Source organism: Danio rerio, chromosome 16, assembly GCF_049306965.1.
Source record: "Danio rerio strain Tuebingen ecotype United States chromosome 16, GRCz12tu, whole genome shotgun sequence".
NCBI lineage: Eukaryota > Metazoa > Chordata > Actinopteri > Cypriniformes > Danionidae > Danio > Danio rerio.
In genome coordinates this window covers 9,504,731-9,517,500 of record NC_133191.1, presented here as the reverse complement: position 1 = coordinate 9,517,500, position 12,770 = coordinate 9,504,731, and the positions used below count along the sequence as shown (strand labels likewise).

General features: G+C 35.5%; 1 protein-coding gene across 10 annotated transcripts in view; it reads right to left on the bottom strand.

Moving 5' to 3' along the window:
* dnah5 (dynein, axonemal, heavy chain 5) overlaps positions 1–12,770 on the bottom strand; it is a 242,680-nt gene that overhangs the window by 120,582 nt on the left and 109,328 nt on the right. For all 10 annotated transcript variants that reach the window (XM_073925786.1, XM_073925788.1, XM_073925787.1 and 7 more), the window contains 3 exons: positions 11,788–12,029; positions 8,864–9,040; positions 2,681–2,885 (listed from right to left, as the gene is read on the bottom strand). In XM_073925786.1, coding sequence (XP_073781887.1) covers positions 2,681–2,885; positions 8,864–9,040; positions 11,788–12,029 — 624 coding nt within the window. The remainder of the gene's footprint in view (positions 1–2,680; positions 2,886–8,863; positions 9,041–11,787; positions 12,030–12,770) is intronic.

Here is a 12,770-nt window from a genome sequence, read left to right as displayed (position 1 = left end):
TCATATTGCTACCCACTAAAAATGTCCAGCAGGTGATTGGAAAACAGAAAAAATACGGTAAAACTTAAGTGTCTTGAGAATAAGTAAGAGAAATCGATTCTGCATCAGTTCAGAGAACTCAAAATGAATCACTATTCTCTTTTGAATGGAGTTTTTAACAGCTTTACAGAGCTGTACTCTGTTTGCCTCCAATTCCTTACACACACCACTTGAACTGAAAACAGTCAGTAATACAGTTAAGAAAGGTTTAAGGGAATTTCAAGAGTGTTCATAGAGATGTGTTTACATTAATCTTGTGACATAAAAGACAACTTGTATGACTCAGCAGATTGTTTGTATGTTAAAAATAGACTAGAGAACACCATCTGCTGTTAAAAACTAAGAATCTTGGAATCAGTGCAGAATTGATTCATTAAAAGAGTTTTTTTTCCAAAAATGTTTTCTTCTCTACTGTTTTATATGTAACATTGATATAAAAACTTCAAAATAAAAGAATAAAATTTAAAACTACTCTGACTTACTTAAGGGTAAGTAAATTGGTAAATGTGTTAATTTTCAGTTTTGGGTTAAATATTCCGCTAACTTTTATTAGACTATAGAAAATTAAACTGTAGAACACCATCTGCTGTCTAGAACAGACTACGATTTTTTCCCACAGCTTTACTGTTGTATACTTAACATTGATATAATATCCAATATTGATATAACTTCAGAATAAAAGTCACAATCCAACACTATTGTACTGCATGACAGAGATTTAGAATCAAATTTAAAATTACTCTGACCAACTTGAGGGTGAGTAAATTGGTAAATGTGGTAATTTTTATTTTTGTGTGAACTGTTCCATTAACTTTTATTAGGTAAAGTTTCACAAGCTAATTTCAAGACGAGCATGTGTTATGATTGATCGCGGCTGGTCTCTCATCTGTAATCATTAGTAAACCAATCGGATTATTCCAAAATCACTAAAAATAGCCAGCATTTATCTTCGTTTTTTGAAGAATACCCCCATTCACCCCATATCCCCCTTTTCCTCCTTTACCAGGGGGAGCCCTCGCAAACTACTTGATCTCGGACCCCCTTATATGCTCATTGACCAGGCGGGAGCCCTGGGCTTAATTATCTCCAAGCTCAGGGTTCTCTCCCGGCCACATGACACTAAAGAGAGGGGCAAGGGGGGTGGGCGGGTTGTGCGCCCCTAATAATAATATTTCTGGGGGCCCATAAAAAGTGTGGGCCCTTAGAATCATCCTTACTTAGAGGGCCTATTTATTTATTTTTAAAAATTTAAAATCCCCGCACAGTCACAGTTTCAGTTTGCTTATATTAATGAGTCGTTCTGTTTTATATTTTTTGGAATTTGTTTTTAAAAAAGAGCGTTAGTTATGGCAGAAAATGTATTATATTTTGCAAAAATGTGCACCATTTAAGAAAACAAATACGGGTTCTTCACTATAAATTATTTTCAAATAGTTTTGTTAAAAAAATCATGATTAAATCGTGAATGGTGAGATTCGTATTGTGAATAGTATCGAATCGTGAGTCAGGTGAATTCTTACGTCCCTATATGGAAGAGATCTAGAATCCAATTTAAAATTACTCTGACCAACTTGAAGGTGAGTAAATGTGATCATTTTCATTTTGGGTGAACTATTCCGTTACCTTTTATTAGACTACATAAAATTAGGTAATTAGATAAATTAATCCCCATCCACTGTTAAAAACTAAGAATCAATTTTTAAAAAAAATTTTTGCCACAGTTCTTCAGACTATCAAATATTTGGAGGCAAAACAATTAAATTAGCTTGCAACGGATCATCCTTGTATGAAAAGTTAAGCTTAAATTGTAGCTTAGTTAACAATTCACTACATTATATTAGATACATCAAAGAGGTACAGTTTGTCAAAATGATTAGCCCTATTGTGATTTTTTTCCCTAATCAAATATTTCCCAAATAATTTTTCACAGTTTTACACAAGTTTTCACAGTATTTTCTATAATATTTTTTTCGTTTAGAGCAGTGTTTCTCAACCACATTCCTGGTGGACCACCAGCTCTGCACATTTTCCATATCTCCATCACCAAACACACCTGATTTAGATCATCAGCTCATTAGCAGAGATTGAATGACCTTTACCCATTAAAGATTAAACATGCAGTGTTGGTGGTCCTCCCGGAAATAGGTTGAGAAACACTGTTCTAGAGTAACTATTTTTTTTTTTTAATCTACAGTATTTTTAATTCTTTAAAATCCATTTTAAGGTCAATATAATTAGCCCCCATAAGTAATTTTTTCCAATGTTTACAGAACAAACCATTGTTAAACAATGATTTGCTAATTTGCATAATTAGCCTAATTAACCTAGTTAAGCCTTTATATGTCACTTTAAGCTAGATACAAGGGTCTTAAAAAATATCTAATAAAATAGGATGTACTGTCATCATGACAAAGAAAAAATAAATCAGTTATTATAAACTAGTTATTGAAACTATTATGCTTAGAAAGTCTTGAAAATATATTATTTCCGTTGAACAGAAACTGGGGGAAAAACATACAGGGGGGCTAAATATTCTAATATCAAAAAAGAAAGCAATGACCAAGGCAGACGACAGTAAGCCTACAAAAAATAAAGCTGCTTCAACATGACACAGTAAGAGATGTGCAAGGGTGTTAGATACCATCATTAGTGACATAAAAGTCGAACATGGTGTCCTCGCTATGGGGAGGGATATTGGGAAGATCCAAGTGGATGCTGTCATGGTTACGGAGCCATCTCTCCAACTTCATTCGATCATCCAGTTCCAATAATGCTCCCACACTCCACATAAGAGCAAAGACATAGAGACGCTCCATGTGCTCACGAGACAGCTCTCCTCCCTGCTCCTGACGGGTTACATCATCAAAGACACATTATCAAAGGTCTGTCAGAGCACCAAGGCCTGAAATATGAAATATCAAATACTCCAAAGAATGGAACTTTGAACTTGTAACTTGAAACGATGAACTTGAAAAGTATTCCCACAACATCACTAAATAGGTTTTGGTAGATAAGCTTTATATGCTATTGAGTGGAACATGCTGTTGGAGACTTGCTGTAAATCTTCCTTCTTGCAATACAATAGGGATTTTTACTCATAATTATAATAAAGTAAGATTAGATCTGCATGTTGATTGTGAATGAAAATGAACAGATGTTTATTAATAAACAGATCAATTTTTAATTATCAATCCCCATACATCTATTCTGACCACTATGGAAACATGTCTCAGGCTGTATTTTTTCAGCACATTAACCTAAACTACTGTTTGTTTAGCATAATATATATACTCACAAAATTCAAGTTTTAGGAACAACAAATAATAACTTGATTTCTAGTTGATCATTTGGCGTCAGAAGTGGCTTATATGAAAGGTAAAGGTCTCTATTTTACGCTTATTTTACCAAAATAAAATATGATCATGCCTTGATTTTGAATTTTGAATTTAATTAGGACAGTGAAGTCTGACTTTGATTAGAGAAAAGTCTTGTCACTGAACCGAAATAATATACAGTATAGAATATAAAGTGATGGTCCAGTGGAAAAATAATTAATATTGTATATAACTCCCATGAGCTTGGAGGACTGCATCCATACATCTCTGCAATGACTACAAATAACTTATTAAAGTCATCTAGAATGGCAAAAAAAGTTCATCAAGATTATTTGGATTCATCTTTAATGCCTCCACCTTCATCTTACCCAAGACTCAATGATGTTTATGCCGGGTGACTGGGCTGGCCAATTCTGGAGCACCTTGACCTTCTTTGCTTTCAGGAATTTTGATATGGAGGCTGAAGTATAAGAGGGAGCACGAATGTCTTTACACCTTAGGCTGTTGATGTTGCCATCCACTCTGCAGATCTCTTGCATGCCCCTATAGCGAATGTAAGTCCAAGCCATAATTTTCCTTCAATAACCTTGACTGATTTCAGTGAGAATCTTGGGTCTATGTGGGCTCCAATAGGTCTCCTGCTGTATTTGTGATGATTGGGATGCAGTTCAACAAACGATTCATTGGAAGAATCTACCTTCTGCCACTTTTCCAAATGATTAAATAGGAATCAAGTTATTATTTGTAGCTTTTTCAAAGGGGATTGACGACTTTTTGTAAGGTAGTGACTTTTTGCCAGGTACAATTAAATTAAATCAATAATCAATATTCAGAACAATGTTTTTAATTAATTAGAATTTAATTGAAAATGGACATAATGAATAAAATAAATAAATATATTTGTTAAAACTATTAAACGATAAATGCTTATCATTTTTAAGCATTTAAAAGATTAAGTGGAATTTAACCTTATTTCTACATAAATTCATATTAAGTTATCAATTTTAATTATCAGTATTAATAATATATTATTTATAACGTGCTTTTTTTAATACTTAAAGTGCTACAAAACAGTAAAAAAACAACAAAGCACAGTAAAACAATAAAGAGTACAGTAAAAAAACACAGTGGGAATAAAAAAGGTATCACAAATTAAAAGCAGTCCTAAAAAAAAGGTGAGTTTTAGCAGTCCAAGGAACCTATCATGGTCATGGTCTACCTGAGATCGCTGGTAAACACACTTACATTCACATGAACTACCAATCCGCCATGTTATGGACTACAACACCCAGTCATACAACACACACACAACCGGTTCCAATCATGACTGATTACATTCCCACAGCTGAAGCTGTTAAACGACTGATTAATGCACTACTTAAGGAGCACAAACACGGTTGCTGAGTCTTGTTATCTATTAAGTGACATTACAACGCGTTTTCCTTGCCTTCTGTGTTTTGAACCTTGCTTTGTTTTGTTTGATTATTCCTGTATGCTGCCTGCCTTCTGACGATTTGCCTGCTATTTCGACTACGACTCTGGATTGCCCTTATACATCTGTTTGCTCCTGTGTTGATCATTGCTTGCCTGACCGTCCTGTCAATAAAACTCTGCATTTGGATCCTCACCCCTGTTGTCAGCGTCACATCCCTGGTTACAGAACCAGCAGTCCTAATGCTTGTAGGAAGAGCATTTCATAGTTTGGGTGCACGGCATTGCAAACAGTTGTGCTGTTTATTATGCTTTTCAGCATTATTCGAAACAGAAATCTTTTTAAGAACTTAAAAGAAACTACAGTTGTGATTTATATGTTGTGGTTTAGCTGGCACATTCAAACAGTACGTATGGGCTGTAACGTACATCAGATGTAAGGAGGTAGCACTGATAGTGCTTCTATTTTTTTCATTCAGCCAGAGGGCATAATATATATTCAGCTCATGTTTAATTGTCATAGAATAATGATAGCGTTGTGCATGATGTGTATCTCATAACTAAATGCTATACGAATGACAATGCAAGAAATAATGTGTGACATTTACCAGGGACAATTCGCCATAATGATATTCATGACTTTCAGATAAGGGGAAATGGGTCGAATGTCAAACAGACATATTGAGGAAAAACTGGTTGTTATATTTACCTTCACAGATTGATTTAAGCTTATTCTGTTTAAACTGTGGCATAGTTTATCAATGAGCATTCAATAATTCATGACCGGTGTCAAGCTTAAATGTAGCAATTTATATTATTTTGCATGACAGTGGGGAAAAAAGGTTGTGAAGTGTTTTTTCTACCTCTTTATTAGATAGACATAAGCTTTAGTGGAAAACAGACTCTATGACTAGTATACTGTTTCAAGCTCCAAACAGCCTTAAAAATGTTCAGGGCCATATATATATTTTTTTTTTTGCTATTTATGTGCAGAATTTTGTAAAAAAAAAATAATAATAATAATAAAATAAATAAATAAATAAAATCTGTGGATTTATACAACCCTAACCTTAACCTAACCCTAACCTAAATATACCTAAACCTAAATATAAAAGAAAAGTCCACCCAAATCTAAAATTACCCCATAATTTACTCCCCCTTAAGCCATCCTCAGTTTGTATGAGTTTGTTTCAGTCAAATTAAAACAGTCTCTTTAGTATCCGAGTAGTCTTTTTCACGCTAATGGCATTTGATCAGGACTTTTATTTTAAAGCTATGAAAATTAAACATAAATCTGTCATCAAACTAACCCATACGCTGCCAGGGTGTTAATGCATGTCTTGCGAAGCAATGTGACAGAACTATATAGTTGAAGTCAGAATTATTAGCCCCCTGTTTATTTTTCCCCCAATTTCTTTTTAACAGACAGAAGATTTGTCAGCACATAATAAACATGATAATTTTAATAATTAATTTCTAATAACAGATTTATTTTATCGATGACAGTCAATAATATTTGACTAGATATTTGTTAGATTAGTTGCAAATTTTGCTTTGGTAATGAATAATCTAACGTATATGCACAAACATATTATCATAAAGCATTCTGTAGAAATAATTAATTTAAAACATTGATCTGTAAGGGGTGTACTTTGCTATATATGTAGTTTATGAATTACAAAATTTAATTATGAAAATATATTAAGAGAGCACTGACTGATATAAAAAAGCAGGCTACATTTCTTAAAGAATGACTTTAAAGCTGCTAACACTGAGTGGAATAATCGGGAGATGACCCGAGCCAAGCAGTGGCCTCACTTTAATATAAAGATATTTTCCCATGGGGTGTGGGAAACACAATTGTCAAAGGGAAAGCAGCATTCTGTGCGTGCACGGCTCTTGCTATTATTTTAAAGTTAATGTGCTGAAGTTAAGCACATTTTGGATGTTACAGAGAGCAATTAGCCGACCCCGGATTAATAAAGGGACTAAGCCGACAAGAAAATGAATGAATGAATGAAGTTTTCTTTTAAAATGATTTAAAGTAATGTCATGGTGGCGCACTGGGTTGCACGATTGCTGGGGTCGAGCCTCAGTTGGCATTTCTGTGTGAAGTTTGCATGTTCTCCTCGTGCTGTCGTGGGTTTCCTCCAGGTGCTCCGGTTTCCCCCACAGTCCAAAGACATGTGGTATAGGTGAATTGAAGAGACTAAAAACTAACCATAGTGTACGTGTGTGAATGAGAGTGTATGGGTGTTTCCCAGTGATGGGTTGCAGCTGGAAGGGCATTCGCTGTGTAAACATATGCTGGATAAGTTGGCGGTTCATTCCGCTGTGGTGACCCCGGAATAATAAAGGGACTAAGCCAAAAGAAAATGAATGAATGAATAAATGAAATATTTAAAGTTCATCGGTTCTCTGCGTTCTTCTTCCTGATGGCCAAGGATCCATCAAACTTTGTTAGAATCTGAATCGACTTACTACTTTGATAATTGTTCATTCCTCTCTCAAGTCATCTACCTCATGGCATTCACTTCAGAACGAATAGATTATGAGGAAATATGGAAAAAGATCAAATGTGTTTTTCTGTTTGCTTGATTGCAAATAATTATGTATAGTAGAGATGTGTGGATCAGCTGAAATGACACCCGAATCTGCGGCTTTATACTAATCATCCGCCCGCACATATAGTTTTATCTGATAAATATATCCGCACCCGACCCGCACCCGATCGTCACTTTAATAATTTAATTTGTTGTTTTAGGCATGATGATAGGTCAACTTGGATATTAACAGCAGAATCAATGAGCTTATCTGCACATCACTTATAGTAAAATAATAGCCTACGTTAATCGTAAACGTTTTAAGTGAACATTCATTCATTCATTTTCTTGTCGGCTTAGTCCCTTTATTAATCCAGGGTCGCCACAGGGGAATGAACCGCCAACTTATCCAGCAAGTTTTTACACAGCGAATGCCCTTCCAGCCACAACCCATCCCTGGGAAACATCCACACATACATTCACACACACACACACTCATACACTACAGAAAATTTAGCCTACCCAATTCACCTGTACCTCATGTCTTTGGACTGTGGACGAAAACGGAGCACCCGAAGGAAACCCACGCAAAGGCAGGGAGAACATGCAAACTCCACACAGAAACGCCAACTGAGCCGAGGTTCGAACCAGCAACCCAGCGACCTTCTTGCAGTGAGGGGACAGCACTACCTACTGCGCCACTGCCTCGCCCTTAAATGAATATTTATTTATAAAAACAAAAGTTTGTCTTTAGACAACATTTTCTTCATTTTCAAATACAGAAAGTAAAAATAAGACATTTTAGCTCTTTAGGAATAAGATAACAAAAAGGTTGCCACTTCAGCCTAAACGGCAGCTATTTTGTGTTTATTTGGCCTTTTTCTTTGCACTGTGCTAAAACAGAATAGCATCTACTGTGCCTGGATTCGGGCGATTCCACCTCGCCTCAAAAACGCGGCCAGCTGCACTGAATGAGCGTTCGCTCGCACCAGTGTTCGCTCGCACCGCTTGTTGAAGGAATCTACAAGATTCTCTTCGCAAGGTGCTACAGTTGTGGAAAAAAGCGATCTTGTTTCTCCTAGAATGATAGCAGATTTTCCTCTGATGACTCCTCTAACTGAAAGTTTGAACAGTACTCTTGCACTTCATCCATTATTTTGGGCGTCTCATCTTCCCATTCTGCAAAGCCCACTCTCTGCTTTTTCGCTGGTCCACTGCCATGTCATGCTACATCCACCCGCATCCGACCCGCAATTAATCATAATGTATTTTTTTATTACATGACCCACGGATTATCCACAGCGCCCGCAGATATAACTGCCATCACTAATGTATAGCACATAAGGGTTACTGAGAAAAGATGGCCAGCGGCACTAATTTGTGACCCTGCTATAGAAAGCATGTTCCACAAGCTAATGTTTAAAACTCTTATTGCTATTACTTGTTAGTATGCACTGTTGCAAAAAAAAAAAAAAAAAATTGGGTTAATGAGGATAACAAATGTTGAATGAAAACCTTAGGCTGAATGAGTCCTTGCAGCATGTTTATGCACTGCATGATGATGAAGGCCTCCAGCATTTCCATCTTATACTGCAACGATTGGATGCTGAACCTATAGAGCTCAGGGAAAGAGGAGGAGAAAAGATCCTTCAGGACCATCCCTTCCTGGGCAGAGCGATTCTTCAGCCAACCCTGCACACACACAGACACACAAACACAAAATTCAATTCAATTAAAGCTTATCTCTATAGTGCCTTTCACAATATTTAGTGTTACAAAGCATGCTTGTTATTACAATGCAGTCAAAATCCCAAGGTTAAGGTGTTTTATAGGGTGGACAGTACATATACATAGTAACACCATGCAGTGTATATAGTGTCTTTTACAAAAAGGTGTCTATGTGTAAATTACATGTTCAATGAAGTGTATTTGTGTACTGCTTAAGATGAGAAATGAGAAACCAGCAAGAAAGGAGAAGTAGAGTGTAAGATAGACAGAGAAATTAAATAGAGTACAATTTTGAGCTGAAAAACAGTTTGTCCTTCTTCTTTCTTTCTTTGGCTCTCCCTCGTTTACTGTCCGCGCACTGAACACTTGAACACTTTGAAGTCTGTTTTAAAGACGGAGAGAGCGATGCCTTGGGGATTTTAGACTCCATTAATTCAGACTGAAATAAAACGAATAACTAGCAGAGCCACTGGTTTATACATTCAGGGTTCTGTGGATTCCTTTCTTCATTTTTTTATGATGCAAGTGTGGAGGAAGAAACTGTAAGTTCCGCATGTTCTCACATATGTTCAGATTGGTTTATGCACGGCATTTGTGTTAGAAGAGTTCTCCTAAGAATTAAAATTCTGTCTCCAATAATGTTCATTTTGTCTCAAACTGAATTCTATTAAACTTTCAAAGAGAAATAAAGATTTCACATTTTTACTTATAAATACGAGGAACATCCTGAAATAATTTTTTAAAAGAACAAGGTTATCATAGATAACGAAAACGAACGAAAAAATGACAACTAAAATCATTTCCGCTAACTGAATGAAAAACTAGAACTACCTGAAGCTATAAAAACTATACAAAACTAACTAAAATTATAGCAAAAATGTAATTTTTTTTCGTCTTTGTAAATGTATTTAATATATTAGCCTACTGTACTATTTGCCTTTTAAGAGGAAATCTATTTACTTTGTGCGTCAGGTGTTTGACCCATACGGCACCTCAGAATCTGTAATCCTAACGCCATTGGCCAGATCAAGCCGGTTCTCCTGCAGTCAGGCCTCGCTGTTGCTCCCGTGACAAAAACAACGAGTGGACATGACAACAGCACAGTGACAGCAGTAAATTCGACCCAAGCAGAGACTTCAAAGAATAAATTTAACACATTTGTGCCCAATAATCGGTTTTATATCTGTATTAGTGATCGCGATGGTGAACAAATTGCTCTATTAACTAAGTGAACCAGTTGAACTAGTTCACCAAATCAAACTGAATTATTTGTAACGATTCGCGTCTACCGGTAAGCACTATTATGCACAAACTACACTGTAAAAAATCTTTCATTTAATGTTTATTTCTGGCAGCTGGGGTGGCGTAAAAAAAAAAAAGTTAAATAACGGCTGTTAAATTACAGAAATTTACCATAAAATAACAGACATAAATTACAGAAGTAAATTTCTGTAATTCAACCTCTGTTATTTTACAGTCAATTTCTGTAATTTAGCGGAAGTTATTATATTTAGTTGCCGGAAATAAACCGTAAAATAACAGATTTTTTTTCCCAGTGTAATTAATTTTAACTATTTACTTATTATATGCCAAAAAAAAACCTTCTCACTCGAAATAAAACCAATATATACTGAGTTATTCAGTTATTAGAACAGTACACAATCAGATTTAAGAAGCGGTTATACTGCACATGCGTGATTCAGTAAAACAAGCACAAACAGATTATGTCAGCCTGCTGTGACTGAACTAAACTTTGACAAATGCAGAGTGGGTAAATGGAGGGCTTAAATGAGACAATCTGGGGGAAAAAAAAAAGTTTATCTCATAACAGAAAATCATAATAGGATTTAAATGAGCAAATCACGCTTCAGCTGGGTTGCAAAACGTAATTGTAAGAAACTTTTCAGATCATGGTGATGTTTTAACTGACTGAAATTATCATTGCTGACTACATATTTCTGGTGTGTCTTAATATAAGAGAACTGTCACAAAAAATCCAGTAGCATTAAAGATCTGAACCACCAATGAACTTCCCATCACTGCTGTGTATCTAATCTCAGAAGCAGTCCTGCACACATATTGTATTTAAGGCTGCTATCTTGTGGGCTGTTGTATTTAAATTTCAGGATAGTAACAGGTTGGATAGTAGTGGTAGATGATAGTGGTCATGTGTCCTCTGAATACACGCTTCAAAAATGTATCTTTAGTTGAGTTTTTATTAGTTTTATTGTTTATTCTGATGATTTTGAATGTTGTACCTAACAAATATCTTAATTTAAAAATAAATAAATAATAATTCTAAAAATAATAAAAATTAAACTAAAACTAAGCAATTTCAAAAAATAGAAACTAATAAAAACTAGTAAATCTGCCTCTAAAAAATATTTAAACTAACCTTATATATATATATATATATATATATATATATTTTTTTTTTTTTTTTTTTTTTTTTTTTACGAAACGAAATAAAAACCAAAACTAATAAAAAATCCAAAATTATTATAACCTTGTAATGGAAGTCAATGTTTACTGGTTCCCAATATTTTTTAAAACATCTTCTTTTGTGTTTTGTGTCATTGAAGTTTGAAACAAGTACAAGGTGAGTAAACAATGATAAAATTCCAATTTTTTGGGGAACTATCCCTTGAAATTGCCTGAATAAAAAATACCTAATCATAGTATCATTGAGTATTAGTTCACCCATTACATACCTCCAAAATAGGGCTCCAATTAAGCACAGAAGAGCTCATAAACACCATTCCATTACGGGAAACTGTGGCCGGGGAGGCATTTTCGATATTGTGCGGCTCAAACACAATCTTACAATTGGGAGCCATGGGGATGCGGTCACCGTTGGCCAATGTCAGCGTGCGGTTATCATCCAGCACCGAGTTTAGGTTTTCAATCCATATAGCATCAACCGGTCCATCAAGAACAATCCATATGTGTTCCCCTATACACACAAAACATAAAGTACAAATGAGAAATGAAGCCGCCTGAAGTACACAAAAGCACAATGTTTTGGCCCCCATCAATCATTATGATCAATGATTGACTTTTGACATATTTTGCTTGATTGCTTTCCCCATTAGTGTCTAAAGCTCTGTTTGATTGATTTAAAAAGCCCAGCCAATGGGTTTCAGTATGTTTTACCCATTCTCTTTCATGTGTTATAGATCTCACTGCTTTTTATTTAAAGCCACGGAATAGAGAATGCTTGCCTATTTGAGAGGGTTTTTAACTAGTTTAAATCAATTAGAATTCTTACATAACTGACCAGACAAATTAGCTCCTGGGGGACCTTGCTAACTTATGGGTAGTTGACAAATTGTAAGTAAGAATGTTTTTGTGTGTGTGTGTGTATGTGTGTGTGTAAAACACCACTTTGTTAAGTAAAAACGTATTATGTTTATGTAGTTTGATATATGCCGTGTGAAAAAAAATCAAAGAGGTCACTAACTTTATCCATTATTTCACAGTTTTTTTTTCTACCTTAAAGGTGCAGTATGAAAGTTTAACACCTAGTGGTTGAACTAGGTATTGCACGCCCGGTTCAATACACATAAACGTGTAATCAACAGAAGTGTGCCAAGCAGGCCCGGATTGGCTAATCGGGAGGACCGGGAGAATTCCCGGTGGGCCGGTCCGTTTTTTGGCCGCGAGGGCCGGTGTCCCTAGCTCCAGAATCTGTTGC